The sequence below is a fragment of the Cyprinus carpio genome, chromosome A2 (genome assembly GCF_018340385.1).
Source record: "Cyprinus carpio isolate SPL01 chromosome A2, ASM1834038v1, whole genome shotgun sequence".
Taxonomy (NCBI): domain Eukaryota; kingdom Metazoa; phylum Chordata; class Actinopteri; order Cypriniformes; family Cyprinidae; genus Cyprinus; species Cyprinus carpio.
The window spans coordinates 21997488-22024959 of record NC_056573.1 but is presented as its reverse complement, the minus strand read 5'-3'; the positions used below and the strand labels follow the sequence as shown (position 1 = coordinate 22024959).

The 27472-nt window shown below is 36.2% G+C and overlaps 1 protein-coding gene across 1 annotated transcript in view; it reads right to left on the bottom strand.

Moving 5' to 3' along the window:
- LOC109088337 (voltage-gated potassium channel subunit beta-1-like) overlaps window positions 1-18461 on the bottom strand; it is a 29600-nt gene extending 11139 nt beyond the window's left edge. Inside the window, exons 1-7 of the mRNA XM_042778665.1 lie at window positions 18054-18461; window positions 11034-11077; window positions 7497-7534; window positions 4207-4286; window positions 3270-3314; window positions 3130-3174; window positions 2923-2966 (exon numbers count right to left, since the gene is read on the bottom strand). Of these exons, the coding sequence (XP_042634599.1) occupies window positions 2923-2966; window positions 3130-3174; window positions 3270-3314; window positions 4207-4286; window positions 7497-7534; window positions 11034-11077; window positions 18054-18268 (511 nt within the window). The 5' untranslated portion in view covers window positions 18269-18461. The remainder of the gene's footprint in view (window positions 1-2922; window positions 2967-3129; window positions 3175-3269; window positions 3315-4206; window positions 4287-7496; window positions 7535-11033; window positions 11078-18053) is intronic.
- Window positions 18462-27472: the final 9011 nt, after the last annotated feature.

The following is a 27472-nucleotide window of genomic DNA, read 5'->3' as shown; positions in this document are numbered from 1 at the left end:
GATTTAAAAAGTACAGCTTTGTAGACACCAGAGAAGAGGAAGAGAAACAAGATGAGGAAGCAGAAAAAGGATGAATGATTCAGTCTGACTATCACACCATTGCACCATTCAGAAACAGAGAGAGAGAGACAGAGAACACACACTGAGGGACAGTTCGTAACATACATTATACACTGTAAGCAATATGTTTATTTGTGTTTATCTATAGACTAGGGGTATATCAATGACCATAATGATATCATCCAATATTATCTTTTTTTTTAAATTATCAATAATATTCTGATTAGGGTGATACTGGAACTACAGTATATCAGTGCTTGTTCAGTCTTCATTAGAAATTCAAAATTGGTGCTACTTTACCTATAAATAAAAAACAGTACAGATGTATAATATCGACCATTATATTAGTTATATTAGCTTATGTTATAAACATATAAATATATAAAAACATTGAACACAAAAATAATTTGTGGTTATCATTTTGACCAATATATTATTTCATCCCTATTTATAGATCATAACATGGCCCCAAAAAGGCAATTCAGCCACAATTAAAATGAATGTCATATAAAAGTATAGACAATTATGTACAGCGTTCAAAAGTTTAGGATCGGTAAAATTTGTTTTGCAAATGTTTAGGTGAGTATCTTTTGCTCACAAAGACTGTACTTTTTTAATAAAAAAATACAGTAACAGCAATGTTGTGAAACATTATTACAATTTAAAATAACTGTGTTCTTTCCTAATATATGTTACAATTACATTTATTCCTGTGATGACAAAGCTAAATTGTCAGCAGCAGCATAAAAAAAAAAAATTGATTTTCTTATTATTATCAATACTGGAAACAGTTGCTTAATATTTTTTGTGAAACTCATGATACAGGATTCTTTGATAAATATAAAGTATAAAAAACAGCATTTATTTGACAGAAATCTTTTTAACATCATAAATGTCTTTACTGTCACTTTTGATCAATTTAATGCATTGTTGTTGAATAAAAGTATACATTTATTTAAAAAGTTCTATTTGTTCTTCTTAAATTTATTTAAAATGTTATTTGTTTTTCTTAATTTATATAAAAAGATCTGTCGTTTTTCCATTAGGAACCTCACAAACATCTATTCTGTAAAATATTTTGCATGAAAAGTGCTTGTGATGTCTTTCCTTTTAAATAAATGCCACTTGGTTTGGCATTTTATTGTTTAATGCAATGGCATTCAAACTTTTTTTGAATGCTGCTTAGGTGTCCATATACTTTTTGGGGTCACTCATCTGAACTCCACGAACACATTTATTCTTCGTTCTATTTAGGCTTTTCTTTCAAATAATACCCACACTGTACTGTAGCTTTTCTTATTTCATACACCTATATTTAAGTACTATGAAAGTAATGGACTGGCAAAACTTTACAGTCATGCCAGTAAATCTTGGGTGAAAGAGAAAAGAGAGAGAGCGCAAACACCAGGTGTGTTGAAACAAAGTTGTCAGATAGCATTCAGGTGATCAGACGCTGGCATGATTACTCTGCCATACTGAAATTAATCTGACAGATAAACCCCACGCTTGTCCTTTCACAAACATACTGCAATCCAGCCAATCTCAGACTCATTAATCAGGCCCGTGCTCACGGAGCGCGTCCTTGCATCCGCCACGGCTCTAATCAGTCAGAATTTTCTGGGTTTGTGGAGGAGATATTCTTAGCAGGGAGCTTTTTTTAAAGTACATAGAGGATAAACAGACGTTTCTTTCTAGCCCACAAACAATGTCAAACAAACACAAGCTAGCAAGAAGGGTAGAGAGACACGAGCCAGAAAGGAAAGCTACACACAAGCTGGAGTGATAAAAATAACTTGGAGAACAGGAGGGAGGGAGCACAGTATGTGAATGATTCAATTAGTTTCATGAAATACAAACAGTGAATTTTCTCAATCTGAAAGTGATACAGAAATGACATTACAGATATTAAACTCTCTGAAAATCAGTCGCCCGCCTCTCTCTCAAATAAATACAGTAATAGAGCAGAGATAAATCTGAATATTATTACACATAGATTTCCACTCTTGATCAAGCATTTAAATAAAGCTTATGATTTCAAACACTTTCAAACACAATAATTTAATGCGGTTGATAATCAGAATACGTAAATATGCCATTTTAATTATGCATGAGGCTATTAAAGCAATTCAGCGATGCATGTCTTTTAACATACTTTGCTGTGTCAGGAACATTTAAGCTCTTTCTTTAAAAAGAGACTATTATGATAAGTAAATAAAAAATAAATTGCAAATAAATGAAAAGCCTTTAAAAAATGGCAGCTAAATTTGTATGTGATTAAATCTTTTTTAAATGGTTCATTTTTTAATATTCATCAGACTTTTAGTCTCGTTTCCAGTAGAAATACCTAAACATACTTAAAACTAAATCAATTTATTTGAGATTGGATGGGGTTAGACTCAAAAAACTCAAAATGAATAAATTATTACATACGTAAGTGAAGAAGTAGGTAAGTAAATAAATAAAATAAGATTGTCTTAATATCTTTATTATGATTTTTATGTAAATATATCTTATTTTAAAGATGTTTAGACATGCTTACTGGAAAACAAAACAACAAACAAACATTCAGATTATGAAAATTATATTCTGAAGTGTAATAAATGTATAAGTTTCTGTATCTATACTGTATTTGAATCAATATTTTGGTTTGCATGTGTCAAAAATCAAAAAGGATTGAGAAAGAATCTCACACTGTTTAGGAATGAATGCTGGTGTGGGTGCTGAGGCCACACACGCATTCTACTGCAATGAAAGAGAAAAAAAATCAATAAAGGAGGAGGGAACTACAAAGAAAAGAAGAAAAAAAGGTTCAAGTCAATTACAAACGACAGGGGAATTAGAAGAAAGAAGGAGAATCTCTACCTTCAATAATGTGCTTCCTAGAGAGCCCACGCTCTGTCTCTGCCCTAGAGAAAGAAAGAAAGAAAGCTTTATATAAGCAGACTAAATCTAAGAGCCTAAATCTCATGGAGAAAATCAAAGCAGATTTTATTGACAGAATGAATAGACAGAAGGCAGAAGAAAGAAATAAAGTTAGAAAGAAAGAAAAACAGACAGACTGATACTCACTTTCCTCCCCAGTACAGTTTAGTTGTGATAACCAGACTGGATCTCCTGTACACACACAGACTCTATGTGAAAGCAGTGGTCTTGTACATTTCTCAGCCAATGAAACTGATAATTAAAATGATTATATGAAAGACAAATACCTTAAACACTTCTTTTTGATAATGTTTCCTAGGATTATTTCAGCCCTGTGAAGAAGAAAGATACATTTTGAGTGCTTGCTTTGAGAGATTTTTCCATGGCACTGTGAGGTGAATTCACTATAGAGCCACTTCAGAAAAGTGAAAAAAAGTGAAAAAAGTGAAAGAGACGTGACGTGACATACAGCCAAGTATGGTGACCCATACTCAGAATTCATACTCTGCATTTAACCCATCCAAAGTGCACACACACAGCAGTGAACACACACACCGTGAACACACACCCGGAGCAGTGGGCAGCCATTTATGCTGCGGCGCCCGGGGAGCAGTTGAGAGTTTGGTGCCTTGCTCAAGGGCACCTCAGTCGTGGTATTGCCGGCCCGAGACTCGAACCTACAACCTTAGGGTTAGGAGTCAAACTCTCTAACCATTAGGCCACGACTTCCCAGCACTGCTCTGCTCTATGCATATATTTAAACTTAAACTTCAAAGTTACTATCACTTTTTTTTCAGGGTAAACACACCTCCTTTGTATGCATGAGTTTCATTATAGAAGTCTCCAGATTCACAAGCGTCGGCGCTATTTGCCTGACGCAGTTAACGTTGAGCTATGGGTACTGTCTATAGAAAGCTCGAGGAAATTTAAAGCTTATTTAAAATGAATGTTAGTGCACTTTTCTAGTGATCATGATGACAGAAGTAATTCATCAAATTATGCTCAAAGAATGGAGAAAAGCATTACAACCAAGCACATATGCAGACTTTTGCCATTTTAAATGTGCCTTATGACAGGGGTAGAGTGATGATGTACAACTCCAGAAAAATATGACCACTCTAGTCTGTTGTGCCATGCACTACCTAACACTCAGAACTGGCCAGCAAGCCTAAAACTGATCCATGCAAATTGGATTTAGCACTAAATTTCAAAGGTCAAACTCACTTCCCAGCTGAATAGACCTCTGCAGTGTCAAATAGGTTGACCCCGTTTTCATAGGCTATAGTCATCAGCTGCTCTGCCACCTGCAAAACACACACACACACACACCAATATCAAGCACTCAGCTCCCAGTCAGTATTGCAGAGAGCTCAGAAGTGTGTGTGTAAACGGATAGCTGAGTGCTCACCTTTCTGAAAACAGTGTTGCTTAAATCCACTTCACATGATTCACTGCCATGTGAAGCACTATTCTAACATTCACATCCATCACATTTAATTTGTCCAAACCAAATTCAGGGCTGAGCTGAATTTGTACTTTTTAGACATAGGGCCCTATCATACACCCGGCGCAATGCGACGCAAGGCGCAGCGCAAGTGTGTTTGCTATAGTTTCAGTCCGGCGCCGTTCGCATTTTCCCGTCCAGCGCCACGTCGTTTAGTTAGCAAATGCATTTGCGCCCATTTGTGCGCCCATGGGCGTGCTGGTCTAAAAAATAGGTGTGTTCAGGCGCATTGCTGGCGCACTGCTATTTTAAGGAGCTGAAAATAGACTGCACCATAGACCAACTCAAACCTGGTCTAAAGTCTGGCGCAATGTGTTTTCTTTGTTATTTAAAGAGCGTGTTAGTATAGGGGGGTCCACAACGCGCGTACACGCTGCTTATTAAACACAGGGACGCACAGCAGCACACAAACATTTTTAATTTATTAAAAATTAATGGATTGCAATGCATAAGAATTTTTTGTAGGCTAATTAAATATAAAAATGCCTACATGTAATGATGAATAGTCATCGCATGTATCAGAATTAGGCTAACTATTTGCTCGCACACGAGCAGCTCCTCTCTGGAGACGCGTTCTGTCTTTGCGCTTGCCAAATTCCGCCGTGTACATAGCAAATCCGTCATGGGACGAGCACAATTGGCTTTTAAAGGGGATGGGAGATGAGACTCTGATTGGTTTATTGAAAGTTAAGCCCAAAAAACACCCACTACTTATTAAGAGAACAGGGACAACCCGTTTAGACCATGCGCCCGGGCGCGCCAGCCGTTTTTCCGTCGTTAAAATAGCAAAAGTGGATTTGGACACGCCCTGAGTGCACCTGCGCCTTGCGCTTTACACTTTGCGTTTAGATCGTTAAAATAGGGCCCATATTGTTTTGAACCTTTGCAGAATATTTTGTCACTTTTATTCATATGGACAGAGCAGTTAGGATAGGAAGCGATGTAGAGAGAGAGGGACAGAACAGGATCAGAAAATGAAAGTTATTTTAAAGAAAAACAGTTTATCTTTGTAATCTTTCATCAAAATGCAATAGCTTGCTCTGCCCGTGAAACAATTTTCCTTTTTCGGTTGATTTCACAGAGCACTGACTGTTATTTTTCAACCCCTCCCTCCAAACACTTGGCTCTATCCTGGTATTTAAAGCCTGCTTGTCACTATGTATATAGGAATACAGTAGGTGTCATAGCATTGCATGGAATTAATAGAATCTGACAGTGATTTCATTCTTTACACCTCACATTGTTTGTCACATGATGCAGAAAAAAATAATGCTGTCATGTGCAGAATGCAGAAAAAAATAATACATGCCTTTATGGACAGATTTTCAGGCAGACGTAGTGAGCATAATGGCATTCATGCACATAATAAGTTACCACAAGTTTATTTTAATGCGTGGATGCTTTGTAAATGTATCCTTCAAAAATTGTGCTAATCATTTTATATATAGTAACAGCTAGTCATGACGTAAGATGAGATAAATTAAACTGCACTGCAAAATCAAAACAGTTTTCAAGATTTAAAAGCACAAAGCTGTTAAATTACTGAGACACAGGAGTCTTCATTACCCATGTGAAATAGCCTTAAAACGCAACCTATAGGGACGGTTCATGCAGAATGCATTTTGAATTTCGACTGTGCTACTTTTCCATTCTTTTTCTATGTAAATGTGCACTAGATGGACATATTTGACTACAGCGCTCATGTCTTGTATCTTTTGTGGCATTCTGCACATGACAGCATTATAAAAATGCAATGCTCAAGTTAAAATAAGCTAATCTTTTTCATTGTCTCGTTTTTGCATGGTTTTCCATGGTTTTTCTATGTAAATGTGTTTGACACACATCTTTGACCGATGTGCTTGCATCTTTTGCAGTTTCGTACTAAAGACACAGTGTCTAAAAAATATATCTCAAGTTTAAAGAAGTTCAACGTGTCTTAGGACCTTGCATTTTTTCCATTCAGCTGCCCTACATCTCACATGTTTACATTCCACTGCACTACTTTTCCATTGTTCTTCTATGTAAACATGCACTCTTGCACAAGACACAGTGTTCTAAAAATGAGGCACACAGCTTTTACAAAACATGTCTTGAGACCTTGTATTGCTCAGAGCGCAATGGTCAAAGATGTCCATCTAGTGCATAATTAACAAAGCAGCATAGTGGAATGCAAAAATGTGTTTTATGTAAGCAGCCACTTAGTAAGTTTTGGAACAGAGCATCTGTTTTTCTTGTGTAACTGCTGCAATAATACAATGATCTGTCGATGTCAATGAATGTCAGAATTTAATCTTCTGTTGACAGAACAATTGACATGGTGGCTAAAACCTCTGCAATCTCTACAATCTCTCTCTAGCTCTCTTTGATGGAGAACTGTCAGCATGAGTGACAGTGATCCATTCTGTCAGTGTAGTTGTATATTGGCAGACAGATGAGGAACAACTGTCTGTTCAGCTGCTGATGTGATGACTTATGACATGTTGAGAAGGGGACCGAATGGGGACGTCCGCATCTCACATAATTTGATTGGACAAGAAGGATGATTGGACAATAGAGGAGACTCCGCCTCTGGGGAAAGACAGGCTTGTGGTGGAAGATGTTGCTGCAGGGACTTTTATGATGTAAGACCGCTAGTATTTATGTGCATTTGCCCTGGGTGAGTGCCAGAAAGGGGCACTGGCAGAATGATGTTATTGTTTGAATAATGAGGAAGACCACAGCATGATGTGTCTACGAGCCTGCCTCTCTGCCAAGACTGTCAACACAGAACATGCTTATCTGCCCAATTTGTGATAATGGCTAGAGTGGATTTAGAAATGAGAATACTGGGTAAAAACAAAAAAACTGATGATTCAACCCCCTATTATATTATATTACAATTTTTATAATTTTATATTATATTACAATATTTATCACGAGTAAATTGATTAATTGTTGTCGAAAATATCTATGCTTTGAGTTAAGTTCATATTCAGGTTATGAATATAAAAATTAAATGTTCAATACTCACCTCATCTGAAATCTGTCCCCCAAATGTCACCCATGTGCCTAAGAGAGAGAAAAAATCAAAAGAAAGAGAGGGAGTGTGAGTCAGAGGTTATTCACTGAGTTTTTATTCCAAGTACAGCTTGATTTATTTGCTCTGGTGACTGTCACAGAAATGCTCAAATATATTAAAATGAGAAACAGACCTGATTCTGAATGTTTTACAGTAATAATACGAGTTAAGGAAGAAGTTTTAAAAAATAAGGTCAGTGACATTTCCAGAAACTTCACTGTTGTGCAGTGGATGTGGTGTCTACCTGTCACTCATATACTGATGTAAACAAATCAAAATGTCCCTGTTTATTTCATTCAGTATGATATAATAATAATGGTGCTAATTTGTATAGGATGCAAAGCATTTATTAAAACTATTTATTTATTTATATTTTTAGAATTATGACTGCTTTATTTATTTATTTATTTTTTCAGGGAAATCAGGGAAGCCAAAACATTAAAACTAACTTTCTAACTTTTTCCTGCATTTTTTAATATTGTTAAATATTATTAACATTTAAAATAAATAGTTTTTATTTTAAATGTTGTTTATCTGTTGAAACAGTTGCTGCTTAATATTTTTGTGGAAAGCGAGATACATTTTCTTCAGGATTCTTTGATTAATGGAAAGTTCAAAAGAATAGCATTTACTTAAAACAGAAAAATTATTTGTAACATTATAAATGTTTTACTGAAACTTTTGACCGATTTAATGCGCCTTGCTGAACAAAAGTATTTCTTTCTTTCATATATATATATATGGGGACTCTTTCTTGCAGGTTATTCTTGGCCTGACTCACACTGCCAGCAGTCTAAAGCACCCATGATTCATTGCTGTCAGGATAAGACTCTGCAGTCACTGCCCCACGTCCCTGTCACAATCACCTACTATCACCCTAAAACTCACCCCGGCTGCGGGTTGAGCATCTCTCCAGCAAGCACTGGTGTCCTGGGCTTCAATATTATGGGATCAGTTGGCATCCCATGAGACACCAGACTGTGTTTCAGGGTAAGGGAACCCGTCGGGGGTGATCAGCTGTTCCCATGGCGATCAAGCACTCATGGGTTGTAGGATAAATGAGGAAATAGTGTGGGTGTTTGCAAGTGTTACGTTCCCTTGGTGACACCTGCGCAATGATAAGGAACATTTGGCGCCTTTCTTATGTTTCGTATGCTGCCAGAAAACTATGCGTACAGGTACTGTGTACAACGGTGTGCACCAGGGTCTTCGTCAGCTGAGAGAAACAAGGGAATAACAGGCTCATTCTGCCTAATCCTGGATCTCCCCATGTTTTAGAACTGATTGACAATTTTTTTATATTAATTTTCATTAGCAAATGAATGTAATGAAGGAAATTTGAAACAATTTTATTTTTTAATAAAATAAATATTTTACAAAATATATTTGAATCTAAAACTGCTATTAAATCAAAGTCATACGTCTAAGTAAGTTATGTTCCAAATTTGAAGTTGATATCACAAAAACTGAGGTTCTGCGATATTTTGTTTAGGCACTATACCAAAAATAACCACAAGGTGACACCCACATTTTTTTTGTGCATTTTCCTGTCACAATCATATGTCACAGTATTTCTTCCATCATGAATCTTGGAATCTTGAGACTCAGACCTTTCAAATGATATGTGTAAGAAAGATTAGAGAAAGTTGTAACTATAAAATATTGTAGTAAATTCTGTAATATGACACTTGACATCACATCAAGAGTCTAGGGGAGGAGCCTGCTAAAAGGATTTAAAGTACTGTTTCCATGGTAACAATTGTTAATTTCAATTTTGAATGTTTAAGCTTACAAATGACATATAATTTAGGATGATTACTAAAATATGTGATGTGGAAGAGGCAATAAAAATAAGTGTCAAGCTCGGTAGTGACAGTTAACAGATTAAATGTATTTAATATATTTTATTTAAATGTATATTTTAGAGTATTTATAGATTTATAGAAATATATAGGTAATTTGTACATAAATAAACATGTCATTTTTTGATGAAATTTTTACAAGCTCTGCTGTGCTTCCATCATAGCCTTTTGGCAAACACCACTGGCATACATGAACACGAACATACATTTATCCATGCACACATGGACACACAATCCCATACAAAGAATTACTGCAGCTTTGGTGGTTTCCAGTGAAGTGCATGTCTGAAGCACTGAAATCTCATCAGCCTGCAGTGCTCTTGTTGTATTTGATCAAGTGGCTAATGTTTGTGATGTCTGACCCTGAGTACGTCTCAGGAAAATAACAGCTACAAGCACTGAAGGATGAGTTGCGGCACTTTCGCACAACATTTCGGCACCAAAATCTGCATCTTAATCACTAAGCACCAGTGAATATCCAGGTGCGAGCTCCGTGATTGGTTGAGTTTTATTCTCAAAAGTTGCAAGTTTCATTCAGCACAGCTTTTTTGTGTGCATGTTTGCTCTGTTTGCATACCCAATTGTGTGCCTTAACAATATTTTTTTTCTCCAGCATTTGCAAATAAATAACACTAAAAGCCACTTAAATCCATTTCATTCACATTCACTAGACCCTTTCACACTATAATTGTTTTTAATTAATGCAGCCTTGGTGAGCATAAGAGACTTCAAAAAACTTATTGACTCCAAACATTTGAACAGTAGTGTATATTTGGATGCAGAAATGAGGAAGGACTTGTACAGAGGAAGAATCTGATCTAGGATAAGAGAGACACCGTTTGGAAATGCTTTGTGAAGATAAGCCCGGGGCGTTTTTCATGGTGGAATAGCAGCTGTTTGTTCCTCAATGCTCTTACTGAAAGCCTTTAGTATGACAACAATAAAATCCAGTTCACTTATCCTAGTTCAGTCCACACCATCCAATTCAGTTTCCAATGCCCTATATGGTTTTCTATGAGAGCTGAGATGGTTTGCTCTTGGAGGTGAAACATAAACTGAATTTTCAACACATTACAATTCCTGCATTTAATTAAATAATGAACTGACACTGCTGTAATTTTCTTGTGTGTCTTGCATTGATTTGTAGCGATACAAATAAAACACACATATTGGAATGAACTGAATCAGGCATGTTCTCTCCAAGAGTCCTGTAGCATTAGAACCTCCTGTTATATAAGCCACACTGCTTTTATATCTCAAGAGAAGTCTACAACAGATTTATACAGTCATTATGTTTCGTTCAGAAGGCTTGTTAATGAAACCACATCTAATCGTAAAAATAAAAGGAAAGAGAGAATAAATTAAGCTTCAACCCATCACTCTCCTGCTGTGTGTGGAGTGTGTGAGGCAGTTAGTGAGCTTGTGTTTTAATTCATGATAAATTAAATATGAATGGAGGGAAGACAACATTTTTGAGATCATGTGACTCTTCAGACACACACTGTTGCTTGCACTTCATTGAAACACATTGTGTGAATGTATCACTAATCTATAGTACTTATATTCAGTGCGACCCTTTGGTGTTTATGGTTAATGGCTGCTGGTTTATAAATCAAAAAATGCTTACCAAGTCCAAGGCATGACACTCGCAGTCCTGACTTCCCAAGATTCCTGTGGAGAGAGAGTGAGAAAAACTGTTATCAAAGACATAACATACTGTGGCTCTAGTGCCTTTATATTTCATTTTATTTTAATAAGAAAAATATGTATAAAGTAAAAAATAAATAGATAAAATAAAATATGTACTGTATGTATGCATCCTTATAATTTATATTTTTTAACATCTTTTAAAAACTCTGTTCAAGCATGTTTCTGCTATTTGGTTTTCAAAAAAGCATTCATGACCTCCCACTATAGCGCATGTGAATAATGGACCTTATTTTAGGACATAGAGGAAACTATTTTAACTTTCTCTCAGTGTGGACAACAACTGAATGTTTGATCCACAGAGACCGTTGTGACTCTTACAGCACTTCAGTGATTTAAGATGGCTATTATCAGAGAACAAAACTCTTTAATAGCTTTAAAAAGTACATGTGAATAGACACACACAAAATGACCGTCTGGTATTTATGCCCCAAAGTCTTGGATCTGAGCTTTTTATGGATTTAGCCTCCTATTTAGATCATCTTATTGGCTAAAATATAAAATACATTAGCCACAGCTCTATTCATCAAAGTGAGGATGTAACTTTGACAGCAGCCCTGATTTCAATCTACAGTAAAATCTCAGCAATCCATTTCAACTCCTCCATCATTAAAATTTCCTCTACTCTGATATGTGGCTCCCTCTTAATGCCTGACTGAGTCAGAGTTAACACCTCATTCACTTTAAACCCACACCTCAGCTCTGCACCACAAATCAAATTGTTCTAGGTTCACCATCACTGCCCTCAAATTATTTATCTAACGTACGTATGTATCCATCAATCCATCCATCTAAACAAACACTGAAGTAATAAACTTTGGCATCTAATTCACTTATGCTACAGAACTAAATGACACTTCAGAAAATGTGTATTGTTGAGGAGAGGTGTGATATTATTTTTCTATGCAATTGGATTTACAATTTTCAACAGGTAGATGAAAAATACCATACTTACACTGAAGAAGGGACCTGAGCCAAATTTATTGACGGCAATATCAGACACTGAAATATCAGCAGATCATGAAAAACCACTCTGAGCACCTTAACAACCACATAGCAACACCCTGGCAACCACCCACAACACCTTAACATTGTGGTGGTGGGTTTTGCACCACTCAGATTCTCTTTTTAGTGAAAATACCAGAGCAACGGCTCCTGATGCTAGAGCCAAACCTGCCAGCCTCAGAACCTGATTTTGCATCGTAATAAGACAATAAACATGGAGTTTCTGCATTTTAGGAGGAACAACCAGACATGGTATTTGAATATTTCTGTGCAGTTGCATTGACTCGCAGGAAATTAGTTAGTATGCATCTGGAGGGAAACCAAGAACATTGATTTTGGCTCGTGGACACCAACCCCCTGGTTTTCAGTTTATGGTGAGAATATCAAATCAGCATGCACAGTTCACATTCCCTTCCAAATAGATCCGTCTCCAACTTTCTGCATATCACCCCCTTAAATGATCTGGGTAAGCATGAAACAAAATGAACAGATACACTCCGTAAAAAAAATGACCTACTTAATCACTCTATCTTGTCCCTGCAGGTCAGGTCAGGCTTCTCAGATTATTGCCTTTTCAAATAAGACAAATCTGTTGTCTTTATAAGTGGCGGCTTCATCCTTCACTGTGTTGCAGATGTTGCAAAAGTGATGGATGTCGCCAAACATCATCTCCCCTATTTTTTTTTTTTTTTGTCTGACGTTTCCCCAGCCATTATTAGTCTGTGTGACATTACAACCACAGCACATTCTCAGCTGCAGACATATATAATTTAAAACTCCCTGTTCTCCGTGTGATGGGTGTGTGTGTCTTTTTCCGGGTAGCAGACAAGCACGCCGTTGGATGTCAACAGATCCTTCCTCATCACAGCAAGCTGAGTCAGAGAGCTGAATAACTAGAGACTGTGTGACAGAAGAGCTCAGAAATGCCTCAGCAAGTCAATGGAAATGGTATTTATCGTTTAATTGACATTGTACAGAGGAAGGTGTATGAAGAACATGTGTCTTGACAGGAAAGCAGGTCTGATTTGTTTGTACATGTGCATGATAATATAGAAACACAACAGGTTTTTTCCTTGTTTGACTGGATGCTCAAAACACACATAACACAAAAACACAGAATCAGATCTAGTATCAGTTGCAAAGCGTGGTACCACCATGTGTCCATAGAAATTATGTTATTCTGAGCATGGTACATGGTAACTTAGTTGGTACAAAATTTTAGACACTGTCATAATGTCATGGTTTACCACGAACCATGGTAATCTTATTTCTAACATCATGTTTTTTGAACATGTTACTATGGCATTTGTTTTTCAGAATACCTTAGTAGTACCTTGGTATTTTTGTAAGTACCTAGGAGTACCATATACTGTATATAACATGATACATGGATTTCAGTGCCATGATATATATAAGAAAACATAGCAGTACATGTGATACCACTGCCGTACCATGGTACATATTAATTTTTTACTGAAACTCATGTATCGTCGTTTTTATATGGTACTCCAAAAATACCATATTACCACCATAAACGTTCAAAACTCACTATCATTCAAAAGTTGGGAGTTGGTAAGATTTTTAAACGTTTCTTATATTATAAGAAACATTTAAGTCTCTTATGTTCACTATGGCCGCAGGTTTGATAGAAAGTACAGTAAAGAAAAATAATTACTGTAAAAGTACAGTAATATTATGAAATAATTTTACATCATACATGTCTTTACTGTGACTTCTGATTGATTTCATTCAAATTGTATTGACCCCAAACTGTACCATGGTACAGTACCATATCATGTATCAAAAAACTAAAATATATACTATGGCATGTCACAATACTTTTTTGTAAGGGTTTTATTAATAAACTAACAACATGCAGCATATGGAGGACCAGACAGATAAAAGAGAAGCAGTCAAATATTTAGTATGACCATTAAAAGGACGCGTCCACCTGCTTTAAGCATTTCAGTAAGACTGTTGTAGGAATACAAGCTTGTGAGAGTGTGTGTTAGTGCGAAGCCTCATTACTGTCTCTAGTGATACTGTAGTCATCGTAAAACAGAATTGATAATGAATTTAGAGCAGACAGGGGACTGCTGCAGAGTGTGATAACTAACTACTCTGTGTGTGTGTGTGTGTGTGTGTGTGTGTGTGTGTGTGTGTGTGTGTGTGTGTGTGTGTGTGTGTGTGTGTGTGTGTGTGTGTGTGCGCGCGCGCGTGGGGGTGGGATCTGAACGATATTACCTCTGTGTTTGAGAATGTATTCGTGCAGTATTTTAATAAAAATGAAATAATTTTAAAACAAAACTATTAAGCCTCATCAGCAAATGAATAACACAATATGATGATTAACAGATGGGTAACTGTGAGCAGGAAGGGATTTTCTAAGCACCTCGGGATGATCCTCAGTTCTCTCTCCAGCGGAATCAGGTTTAGACCCTCAGCAATGTCTGAGCAGCCCAGAGCTCATCTGACAATTAAAGGCATAGTTCACTTAAAATTAAAATGATGTCATCATCTACTCACCCTAATGTTGCTCATATAATTGACCTGCCTACCTTCTAACTAACTAACAATGGATAGATAGACAGACAGACAGACAGACAGACAGACAGATAGATAGATAGATAGATAGATAGATAGATAGATAGATAGATAGATAGATAGATAAGTCATATTGATTTGCAACAATATGAAAGTGAGTATATGACAATATAATATTGTTTTTTGTGTATGTGTGTGTGGACTACACCTCGCACAAGTAAATATACTGTGAAAACCTGGCTAGAAATGCATTATCACAAATCCCCCAATAAACCCCCAAAAATGAAAAAGTGAAATACGACTACTGTGCCCTTTTGGGCATCTATGAGGTCTCCTTATCATGTGCTTCAGAAGATTCTGGAACACAGCTGCTGTGTTCCACTCAAACACAAAAACAAGCACATTTGCACAATGGACCATTATGGTGTGAAGAAAAATGCTTATGCCAATTAAAACTAACACATACACTGATTGATTTCTAATAGGCCAATGGCCAAGAAAACAGAAGACCACACACAAATACAATGACAAGGACAAATGCACACACACACACACACACACATACACAGAGCATGACTGCCCATCTGGACAGCAGCACCGGCCAGCGAACCATGAAACACTGCAACTGTTTGCTTTAGTGCTGGGAATTCAGAAATACCAGGGAGAATTACACTTTTATTAATTGAATAAATGAAAGAGGGTGATACAAAAACACACACACACGCACACGCACACACACACACACACACACACACACACACACACACAATGCTAATGTTTAATCCCTTGGACACACTAAGATATGGTCTTTACAGATATGTGGACATCAAAGTTTTAAACTGTATCTTAAGGTTTCTTGTCATTTATAAAGTTGGAGCAAGTGTGACAGAAAGAGAGCGAGAACACAGAAAAGAGCCTTACTGCTCAGATTTGTTAGGACAGGGTTATGATTAGGTTGAGTTGATTCAGGGTCCAAAGAAAATGCTCAAAGACCCAAATAAGAGCAATCTTTTTTGGTTTGGAGAGTAAATTGAATTTGACAGTAACATTTTTTAGAATTCCAAAATAATACAGCTTAAACACAATATAAGAATTCTAATTTTAATTTTATAATGTAATATGTAATTTTAAAATCAAATAAAAAGTAAAAAAAAAATTAAATATTTTATTTCATGCAGTGACACATTCCTATGGTTATGCAACCCAAATAAAGTCTGCACCCGAATAAAATGAGGAACAAAATTATTCTGTGTATGATTCTTCATAAAAAATGCAAAAAGTAAAATAAGGAAATGATGCAAAATACAGAAAAACATATTTGTGGCCTGTACATTTTCTCAATTTTTGCATATGGCACATTTAGTAGAAAGTTAAATTTGGACCCTGAGCAGAACAAACCCAAAGATTGAACAGCAATTTACTTCAATGTCACACATTTATTCAAATACATTCATTCTGACCACTGACTGTAAACACACAATCTTAATCAAATACACACGCTCTTGTGCAATAGAAAGATGATAAAATGTAAGCAGCACTTCTTCTACACAAATGTAATGTTTACAAAAACGCCCGAAGTTCTACGCTGTCAGAGCAATTGCTATTTCTAAAGATTAAATCACAGTGAGTGACAGATGATTAAACCACAGAGACAGATATTTGTTCTCCAGAACATCCGACATATACAGATAAACAGAGGGTCATTACTTATGTGTAACCTTGCCCTGTAAAAATCAGAATTATCTGCAAGAAGTTGTGCCCTGCGAGCCTCTGATGGTTTGAAATGTCTTGTTTTGTCATGTGATTTGACTTGACCTCAATAAGTCAAAATAAGGAAATAAAGTCTCCTCAGCTTATTCTTCAACATGTTTATATTCACATCGTTATTTTAAAAAAGGTTCATGTGCATATAGACACAAGACTGATCAAAAGTAGTTTGCGGTGCTCCTTCTTTCAAACAACCTCTCTGCAATGCGTGCATTACCTTATCATATTCACAAAACAATCCTTGCTGAAATGAGCCACATAAACCCTTAAGATTAAAATGACATGGATCTGGTAAAAAATAAGCTTTAGCCACACTTTCCAAACACTGGAATCCTTTGGAAAGGTTATAGTGGCATAAGGTTTCCCTACATTTAATCTTATTATTAGTTCTTCTGCTGTTCAGGAATGATAATATGAATAACATCTGTTATGAAAGTGACAGTATGTTTTTATAGTACATCAAAATCTTATTTCAAAAGATCAGGACAAAATTATTTTCCCCATGATACGGCCCTTTAATCACACAATTAATTCAGTGAAAGTGTAGAAAAGTAACAAATGTAAAACATGAGTGTGTGTGAAGCTGGACGTCAGCTGAGGGTGATCTGGTTTACTGCCCAATTATGACCCCTGTCCAACAGCTAATTTGTCCAATTAGAGTAAAGTGCAGGCAAACAGCGAGTTCGCTGTTGTTATGGAAACTAGCAGATATGGGATACCTGTTGCATGCTTGTGGTATACTTGTGTCTCAGATGCAATTAATTATTTCCAGCAGCAAAAACCATTAGTTCACACCTCCCCCTCAAATTCATACACACACACACACACACACACACACACACACACACACACACACACACACACACACACACACACACACACGGATTGTTTCAGCTCTCTGCAATAGCCTTTCCTCCAATTGAGTATTCCACACACGAGACAAGAAACCGCGGTTTGTTTTGAGAGAGTAATTAAATAATCTACTGTTCACAATGGAGCCAATCACAATTTACTTTTCACTTCATCAATCACTCCACCAACTCACTTTATTAACCACTCCATCAAAAAAAAATAAAACAACAACATTATTTCATGAACTAAACATTTAAGTACACCCAAAAAGGAAAATTGAAACTTGCTTTACTTTCTTTCTTTTTTTGTGTGGAACATTAAAGAAGCTATTTTAAAGAACCAAACAGTTTCAGTTCCCATTGACTTCCACTTTATGAACAAAATATACTGTGGAAGTCAATGGCAATCAAAACTTTTTGGTTATAAACATTCTTCATAATATCTGTTTTTGTGTTCTACATAAGAAAGAAATGCATATAGGTTTGAAACAACATGAGGGTGAGTAAATTAACAAAAATTTTTGGATGAAATATACCTTTAAGATTTCAAGGACAGAGGGAATGAGTTGTAATGATTATTCATTCACAGAGTAAACTGCTATTTTTATAGAAACATTTTCAATGTCTTTTTTGAGAATAACAAAGATCAGATTTATCATAACTATACATGTTAGTGTTAAAACAGAATTCTCAATTGACACACTCAAACTGTGTCAAATATATTTAGCAATATTATCATCAACTTTTCAGTGGTTGCCAGAAGTTTTCTGTACCTGTACTTCATGCCAGTGAGTTTTCCAGTGGACTCTTTCAGGGAAATGTGGTGCCTGTGAGTAAAGGAGCCCAGGCTTCGGGCGATCAGCGCCACCGTTCGGAACCGTGCCCGCGCTGCGCTGGCCGTGTTCGGACTCGACGTGTTCTGTTTGTTCGGCTCGCTGGAGCGCGGGGCCTTCAACCCGTGATCTGTACACGCGAAGGACACCTGCATGGTTGTTAACTGCAAAAGAACTTGAGCAGGAAAAAACTGACACAGCTTGTCCTGGAAGTCAAAGAGTATCAGGATGGAGTTCTGGATTGGCTCTCAAGTACTGAATAGTTTATTGTCACTTGTTTAGAGTTTACAAATGAAAGCCTGCCTCTCTCTTTCTGAAACTCTCGCTCTCTTTCCCAACAGGAGCTGATCCTGTCTGTGCCGCCGTTTGATGCTCTTCTTGACCTGTGAGACACTGCTTTGCCCTTCACTCTTCTCTTTGTTTTGCTTCCTTTTGTCACTCTTTCCCCTCCACTGATCTTAGCTGACCCTCAACGGTATTCCTCCTCGGGCTGATGACGGGCTGAGGGGGGTTTTCTTCAGCCCACGCTCCTCACCGAGACTATAAGAGCAGTCCGAGTGCACCTCAGGAGACGCACAGCTATGCAACAGACTCCGGGACTCTGGGAAAACACTTGGCAGGCTGCAAACCGGACGACCGATGTATTCCTGAAACTCCAAAATGGAACCAGACACCCTTCCAAAACCCGTCCAGATAAGTAATCTGCAAACTGAAAAACACGCCACGTCCTGCATTTAAATGTCCTCTTTCCAAAAACAGACGAATGCGATTCGGCTGGCACTGAAAAGAGTCAGTGTGATGAAGAAATATGTAAACGAAAGCAGACAGGCAGAGAAGAGGACAGAAGGAGAGAGGGATGCGGCATGATCACTGGGGCTGTAAGTGAAAGAGAAGCTAACAGAGCTGGAGAGAGAGAGAGTGAGTGTGAAAGAGGAGGCATGAAAGCATAGCATGTGAGAATGATGCTCAATCAGAGACTATAAGGAGGGAGGAGAGAGTGGGAGATGGAGAGAGAGAGACTGCAATGAGACTGAAATAACTGCAGTCTCTCACCAGCGGCTCAGTGCTGCGCTCAACAGCGAGAGTGAAGACAATCCATCTGGATGGGACTACGTGTGTATGTGTGAGTGTGATACGCTTGGATACATTTATAATGCAGATGTCGTTCTCATTTCGCAGTGTGTCACATGTAGTACACTGCAAAAACTTATAAAAGGGTGTAATGGAACAGTTAAGCATTAATTCGACATCTTGATATTTTTTTATTTATATTTTATTAAACTGCTGAGAGTGTGTATTGTTTTTGTCATCTGGTTGTCAAATGAAACACAACATGCAGCATTAATGTGAATGCTGAGCTTAACTAAAGCAGTGTCCCACAATGAACGCGGCACATGTGTGCCACTGCTTTCCTTGAAACTTCATTGTGCTGCAGTGGGATTATAACAATGAATGAACAAAACATGTTGTTCAGTGAGGGAATTCAAAACAAAACATTAAATCAAAACCTGAATCTGGCTTGTAATCAAGATCATGTGATCCAACCTGACTGGTGCACACAGATATTAAAGACTCAACCTGATCAAACCTGAAAATGTTTTTATTTCCTCTTTCAGCAAGTAGACCCAACTTCACAGACTATCACACAAAATAAATTAGGGGCTTTAGAAATGACAAACTAGAACCTGACAGTAACCTAACATCATATATGAGAAAACTGGACAGAACCAGCCTGAAACCTGTCCTAGCTGGCAAAGAAAAATTCCAAAGAATATTCACTGCTGATTTTCTCCCAAAACATTTGGTCATAATGACTGAATTTACTGAACTGCCATTCAAATAATACCAAATATATAATAACAGTACATTTTGAACCCTGGGTCAAGGCCACCTAACCCTTGAGTAAGAACCATGAAATCTCTTAATAAGCAGTTTTCTTTCCTTTGCTCAATTTGCAAAATATTTGCCAGAAAAAAAGTTACACACACACACACACACACACACACACACACACACACACACACACACACACACACACACACACACACACACACACACACACACACACACACACACACAGATAGATATTATAGTTCAGTGATTGAAACAAAGCTGAAATGATAATATTAATTAGGCCCAGACTTATACGAATAGTTTACTGAAACAAATAAATAACATATAAATAATAAGATTTTTTTTTTACCACAACTAAAATAAATAAAAAAATTAAAAAATGGTCATGCTAAATAGAAATACCAAAAAGAATAATAAAAAATGACAAAAGCTTATAAGAAAATAACTAAATCTATAATTAAAAGGAAAATTGAGAACATAAAAATAAAGTTACTCAAAATATGTATATATAATAGTATATACAAAATATTAAAATAACCAAAAAAGTGATTGTCTTTATGAGTGTGTCGTTAATTCATTCAAGAACACGGATTCATTCATTAATGAAACAAGTGACTGTCCTTATGGGTGAATCTCTAAATAATTCATGCAGACAATTAGTTCATGAACACTACACAAGTTGTTATCAGATGCGGTATGGTTTATTCTGCTGTGGCTTTGTTGTCAGAGCAAAAATAGACTAAGTCATATATAAATATAATGTTATTATTGGCCGATTTGCTGAAATATTTTTGGAGACTTTTGCATTTACAATTTTCGACTTTAGGAGTACACATATAGATGACCTCAAAGCAAACAGACATGGACTGAAATCCTACAAAGGTGTTGGAGCTAAACTCTGCAGTGCAGTGGCCCTCCAGGATTGTAGCTGAATGGCCCGACTCTGTCTGACAGTCTTAACTGAGTGTAAGTGTGTCATTAAAGTGAGCTTAATCTGAGACTGTCACACTTTGGCGTCCCTTGATGGAAAAACTATTCTGGCATCCTGAGATAAAGATCTCTCTAAACGTGCCCCTGATAATGAGACTCAGTCAGAGATCACCCACTTTATTACACTCATCCAAATAAAGAGCTCTAACAGGAAATTAGTTTAGTCAAACATGGTTTTGCAAGAGCCCTCCGAGGACATCACTCCCTCATTTTAAACGTCTTAGTTTATCCAGATAACATTATCATAAGTTTCTCCTCTCTAAGAACAGTCGAGAAAGTAATTGAATTACAAACACAATTAAATGTGAAAATCTGATGTGGGCTGCACTATATGATGAAATGTAATAGAAACAACCATTGGCACTGGAGCTGGGGGGACAATTTAGCCTTCTTAACAAAGTGTAGTTGGCTGATATTAAAAAAATTTATTTACTAGTATAGACTACATTTCATTACAGTTCAGTGGGTAAAGGCATGTTTTTGTACTAACATTAAGACCAAAACAATTCAGACACATTGCACACACAATTGCAGAATTCTATTCTACATGTAAGGAATAACTGCTGTTGAATTATTAGAAAATAATGCACACCCGAGGTGGTGATGCAGCCACGAGGCGAAGCAGAGATTTGAATTAGAATTTAAATTTGCAATTTTTAATAGTTAATAGTTGTTAGAAATTAGTGCAAATGTAAAGTCAGGTATTTTCATTTTTAGTGTGATATACTGAAATTAGTTATCCTGAAAAACATATTTGTAAAAAACATGAATATTAATCTATTATGAATATTAGACTTATGAATATTAATTAATTCACATAATTGACCAGTTCAGGAAGGTTACCTTGCTGTCATGTTTTAAATTGATAGTTCAGCCAAAAATTAAAATGATATTATAATTTACTCACCATCAAACTGATGACCCACTTTGACTTCCATAATAATGAAATATAAAAAAAACAAATACAATGGAAGTCATAATGACCATCAGCTGTTTAGTTACCTATAACCAAACAAGGTGTGTAAATGATGACAGAATTTACATTTTTGGGTGAACTATGCCTTTTATATCAAAAAGCAGAATAACAATATAAAAAAAGACTTTTATTTTGGACTGCTGAACGTACATTATTAATAGGCTGTAACATCATCCAGCAAGCAAAATCATCATAACCACTGGTCTCAGCATGGCACATGGTCACAGTATGAATCTGTCAGTCACTGGCCATGACAATTAGTTGTACAGAACCCCTATAATTGATAATGTATGCTTTTCACATCTACATCAAATATGCTTATGTAAGAATAGATTTACATTTTGTCTACATAATGACCTTTTCCTTCTGCACAACTACATTCCTAACCCTCATCTCTCTCCCTCTTTCCCCTCAGAATAATCCCAGCTGTCAAATGGGATTAGTTGTATTGCTACTTATTTGCATAAAAAACAGAGTGAGTCAAAGGAGATCAAGCTGGCTGCTAATCAGAGCTAATAGCTTTATTTTACCCAACACTAGCCCCTCCAACACCTCTGACAAATACTGGTGTTTCAGATCATAAACAAAACCTTTGATCTTTGACGCATGCTTTCACGCACTGATTATACAGTATGGGTACTTGTCTTTTCATTCCAAAAGACATGCTCTAAAAATGCAAAGTGTCTACATAGATAATAAACATGTCAAGAATGTAATTGAAAAGCAGCAAACATGCTTCTGAAAACCTGCTTTACATATTTTGAATCTCGGTTAAACACTTTGGCCTGGTTTTTCCTGCTTTGTGAATTCTATTACTGTAAATCCCAACTGCTTCATTTATTCAAACAGATACTGAATCCATGGCTCATTTAATTTGCTAATTTTCTTGAGTAAGCCGTTATGGGTCATGTAATTTATTTTGTATAATGAATAAGTGTGCAAGTAAATTAATATTGCAAACTGCAGCTGATAACAGTTGAAAAACATGACTGCAAAATAAACCAGTGCTGAATGGGCCCTTCATAAAATCAGGGATGTACTTGAATAATTGAATCATACTTGTGTACTAAAGTATTCTTTTGGATAATTGTACTTGAATACTATTGAAACTGAAAACTTGTACACTTTCCAACAAACCAATTTATCTATTTACTTTTCTTTAAAGGGATTGTTCACCCAAAAATGAAAATTCCACCATCATTTACTCACTGTCATGTTGTTCCAAAAGTTTTTTTTTTTTTTTTTTTTTTGGTAACGTTTCTTAAAAATATCTTTAAGATTCTGCAGAAGTAAGAAATCCATACAGGTTTAAAACAACGTGAAGGTGAGTAAATGATGACAGAATTTTAATTTTTGGGTGAACTATCCCTTGAAGTAAGCAGGTCATCATGGCTTAAATCTTTCCACTTGAAGAAAATATTTTTTAAGGTGAAAAAAAAAGTTTACCTTCTAAACTTACAAGCCAATTACTTTTGAAATCCATATCAGAAAAGGTTTTAGGACACATGTTACCTTTCAAAAGTTTAGGATTGGTAAGATTTTGTATTTTTTTAAAATAAATTAATTAATACTTTCATTCAACAAGAATGGCTTAAATAGAAGCATCCATTATTCATAAAAGAACATATAAAAAAGAAATTTGATTTCCACAAAAATATTAATCAGCACACCATGGTCTTCAAAAGTGATATATATAATATATAATTATATAATATAATTATAATATAATATATTGATATATATATATAATATATTGATATCTATAATATAATATATATAATATAATATTTCACAATATTACTGCATTTTTAAGCAAATAAATGCATCTTTGGTGAACATAAGTGACTTTCAAAAACATTCAAAATCTTACTAAACCAAACTGAATGGTAGTGTAAGTTCAGAGTTTAAGTACAAAAGCACATCAAATTCTGCCTGGGTCAAACAGCCCCTAGACGTTATATTAAATTGATTCTAAAATATCAAAAGATCATTTAAGAGTGATATTTTGTAAAGAACAGGCAGATAATATATGTTGCTGGTATAATAAAATAAGCAAGTTTGCAGTGAATTTTGACACTTTCTCACAAGCCAGTTACACCACAGTAAGGTTGACCTAATGCTTCTATGTTGTATAAAATGCTTTAAGTACTGTGTAAAAACTAGTACTATGTACCTGTAGATCATTTTGGTGTTGGCACCTACTGATTCCAGCGAAGAGTACCCATGGATCTACATGAAATGCCCCAGCTGCTGCAGCTCCAGGGCAGAGCTGGATCTGTCTTTCCAGTGGGGACAACCTGCTCTGTGGTGTGAGCTCAGTCCTGTCCCTTGTCTCTGGAGGAAACGGCCGGCGGATCTCTCAGAGCGCTGAGCACTTCTCTGCCTAGGGCCGGGAATGTCGCTGCAAACTGATATGTACAGGTACATTTTGCTGAAACTCAACCAAATGTGCAGTGAAGACATAAAGATGTGAGAATGTTTCCACCTTGGCAGTTTTTATATGAATACACAAAGCTATCAGTCTGAGCAAACAACTGCGCCCAATCCAAATACAAGACATCATGCAAGGAATTATAAGCCTTTAGTACAATCCAGTCATGGGTTTTCTGACTTTGTGGCATTACAATGAACAATAGGAGATAGAATTGTAAGTCATCTAAAATCCTCATGTTCCCAGTGTGACTGTAGTCAGAAAAATCCTGAATCTCTGGGTAACTACCCACACATGCTCACACTAAAACAAACACTGACACACACACACACACACACACAGGTGGCAGCGGCAGCTGGATCTACAACTCAATTACTTCCTTAATTCCAGAAATGAACATCTAAACAAAACTTTCAAAAGCACTGGGATATTGCATACCATTATTCTTGGTAATTTGTTAATTAGTGCTGACTGCCAGCTCCTTTGGTGGGATAAGCTGGGAAAAGCTTTAGCCATATTTCTGACATTAGATCAGATCAGTGAAATGGTATGAAGAGAACTTCAACCAGAACACACATGAAACGGAGCTGCATGGCTCCTGTAACCTCTGTTCTTCTACACAGTGATAAAAGCCTTTTCTATTGGATGATTCTATTGGAAAATTCTTATTTAAATAATCTCAGACTCAGAATCACAAAAACATGTTAACAGACCAAAATGTATACTGTGTTAAATGTGATGTAATAAAATTCTAACTAATTAAAAAATACATATTTTTTTCTCAGTTCAGACTTGCCTATGTAAATTTATTCTCAGTTTAGGACCACCTACGAATATTTGTTCTCAATTCTGCTTCCCCTATGCAGATTTGTTCTAAATTCCGACCCGCTTACATAGATTTGTTCTCAATTCACATCGCCTACATAGATTTGTTCTCAGTTCAGACTCACTAACATAGGTTTGTTCTCAATTCAGACTCGCGCATGTATATTTGTTCCCAATTCAGATTCCTCTATGTAGATTGGTTTTGAATTCAGACTTGCCTACATAGATTTGTTCTCAGTGTAAACTCACATACACAGGTTTGTTCTTAATTCATAATTACATAAACAGATTTATTCTGAATTCAGACTTTAATGATTTTGCAACTTGAATTCAGACCCAGTTAAACAGATCTGCACTCCAATACAGACTCAATATATACTCCAGAAATCCGACCTCAAACACAACAGCTTCAATGGATCGAAAATCTCCAACACGGCTGCACTCAAATTCAAATAAGTCCTTTGGAAATTTAGATGCACAGTTCAGACTCAAACTGATATTTCCATTCAAATACAGATCAACTTAAGCAGATCCGTTCTCAATTCAGATTGACAGCGGTACAACAGCAATTCAATTTAGGAATGCTGAGAATGGCAGAATAAAACAGTCAAGGGTTCTCATCAGAGTGTACTTATAAGATGAAAGACTGAGGAGCTGAGGAGAAACCAGGGAGTCTCTGAGTCTTTTTGTGAAAAATATGAGGAACAAAAAGAAATCTATGACCATAAAGAAACAATACCGCAGAGAGAGAAAGATATGGAGGTGGAGAGAGAAACCACATGAATGGAATACTGATAACTAGCTTTACAGATCCCCTCTATAACTGCTGCAGGCAACAAATTCAGCTGTGACTTAGTAAACCTCCACACATGCTTACAGAAACATACACAATCAGTTTCCCTGACTGATGCACATGGCTCTCACATATCTCAAAATAGGGTAGGAATTTCTTTAACAAAAATTAAATTTCTTAAATAATCTTAAAATTTGTTAAGTTGTATTTTGATTGTGAACCTAATTTCTCCGAAAAATATTGAAAAGTGCAAATACTCAGGTCAAGTGCCTTGATATAAAGATTCTGTCGTCAACTCAACATCTTTATCTAAAATTAACATGGCAGCATGCTTTGAGAAAGTGACATGACATACAGCCAAGTATGGTGACCCATACTAAGAATTGGTGCTCTGCATTTAACCCATCCAAAGTGCACACACACACACACACTGTGAACACACACCCGGAGCAGTAGGCAGCCTTTTAATTAATCCAACACTATCTGGACATTTCTACTGATCACATACCAAGTCTCATCTTTATCCCAGTATAGGCTAGAAATTAAAACTTTAGTGGTTGAATTTAACTTTATAAACCTGTATAAACAGACAGGTGCTGGAAAACCGACCCCTTGAGGATATGTATAACTTTTTCATTGTATTTTAGAAAAAAACAAAGCACAGGTAAATCCATATTTATATACATAAACATGGTCAGTTTAGTCACTCAAGAAAGCTGTAGCTACTAAGCCAGAATTGTTTTCTGTTCTAGTTTTAAAACTACAGAATACACCTGTTCTGTTCTCTTTATGTGCAATGTATGTCTGCCATCTGCTGTATGACACTTGGTACTGCAAAACAATAAAGAGGAAAGTTGTAAAATGTATTCAATTAATTTTATAAAGTTAACTTATAAAGTTATTTAATAAAAATCGTTACAAAACTGTGTCAAAATTATTCGCTTAGTTATTAAATAAACCTGACTGTTTGTGTATTTATATCCATTTTTAACTTATGTATATAATAAAATAAATATACATAAAATACAACAATCTCAGTTAAGACTTCACATTAAGCTGATTTGCATCGATAGTGGTATTGTGAGTTATAAGAAAACTCACCTTCACTTTCTACTCCAAACAATTCCATTATAGAGATGGAGGGTCTCGCGTCTGTGCATGATCTCCAGGCGCTGTCTTTTGTGTAAGGATGTAAGTCCACTAATTTTTTTTTTTTTTTTTTAGCAAGTGAAGCTATGTAATTTCTTTGAATTTGTTAAACATTGTCACATGTTTTTCTATTATTATTATGCTGGGATTTATGGGTAACCTTTTGAGAGCATTAAAGCATCCTTGTATATCCTTTTTATCTCTCTCTTCCCTCTAGGTAGCACTGCCTATGTGAAGAAGTACAGCAAAAACATCTGGGATGAGGATGAAGGGACTGAGGAAGCACATTTTGATGACCTCACTGACCCACGGCCACAGCCAGAGTAAGACAAAATACATGC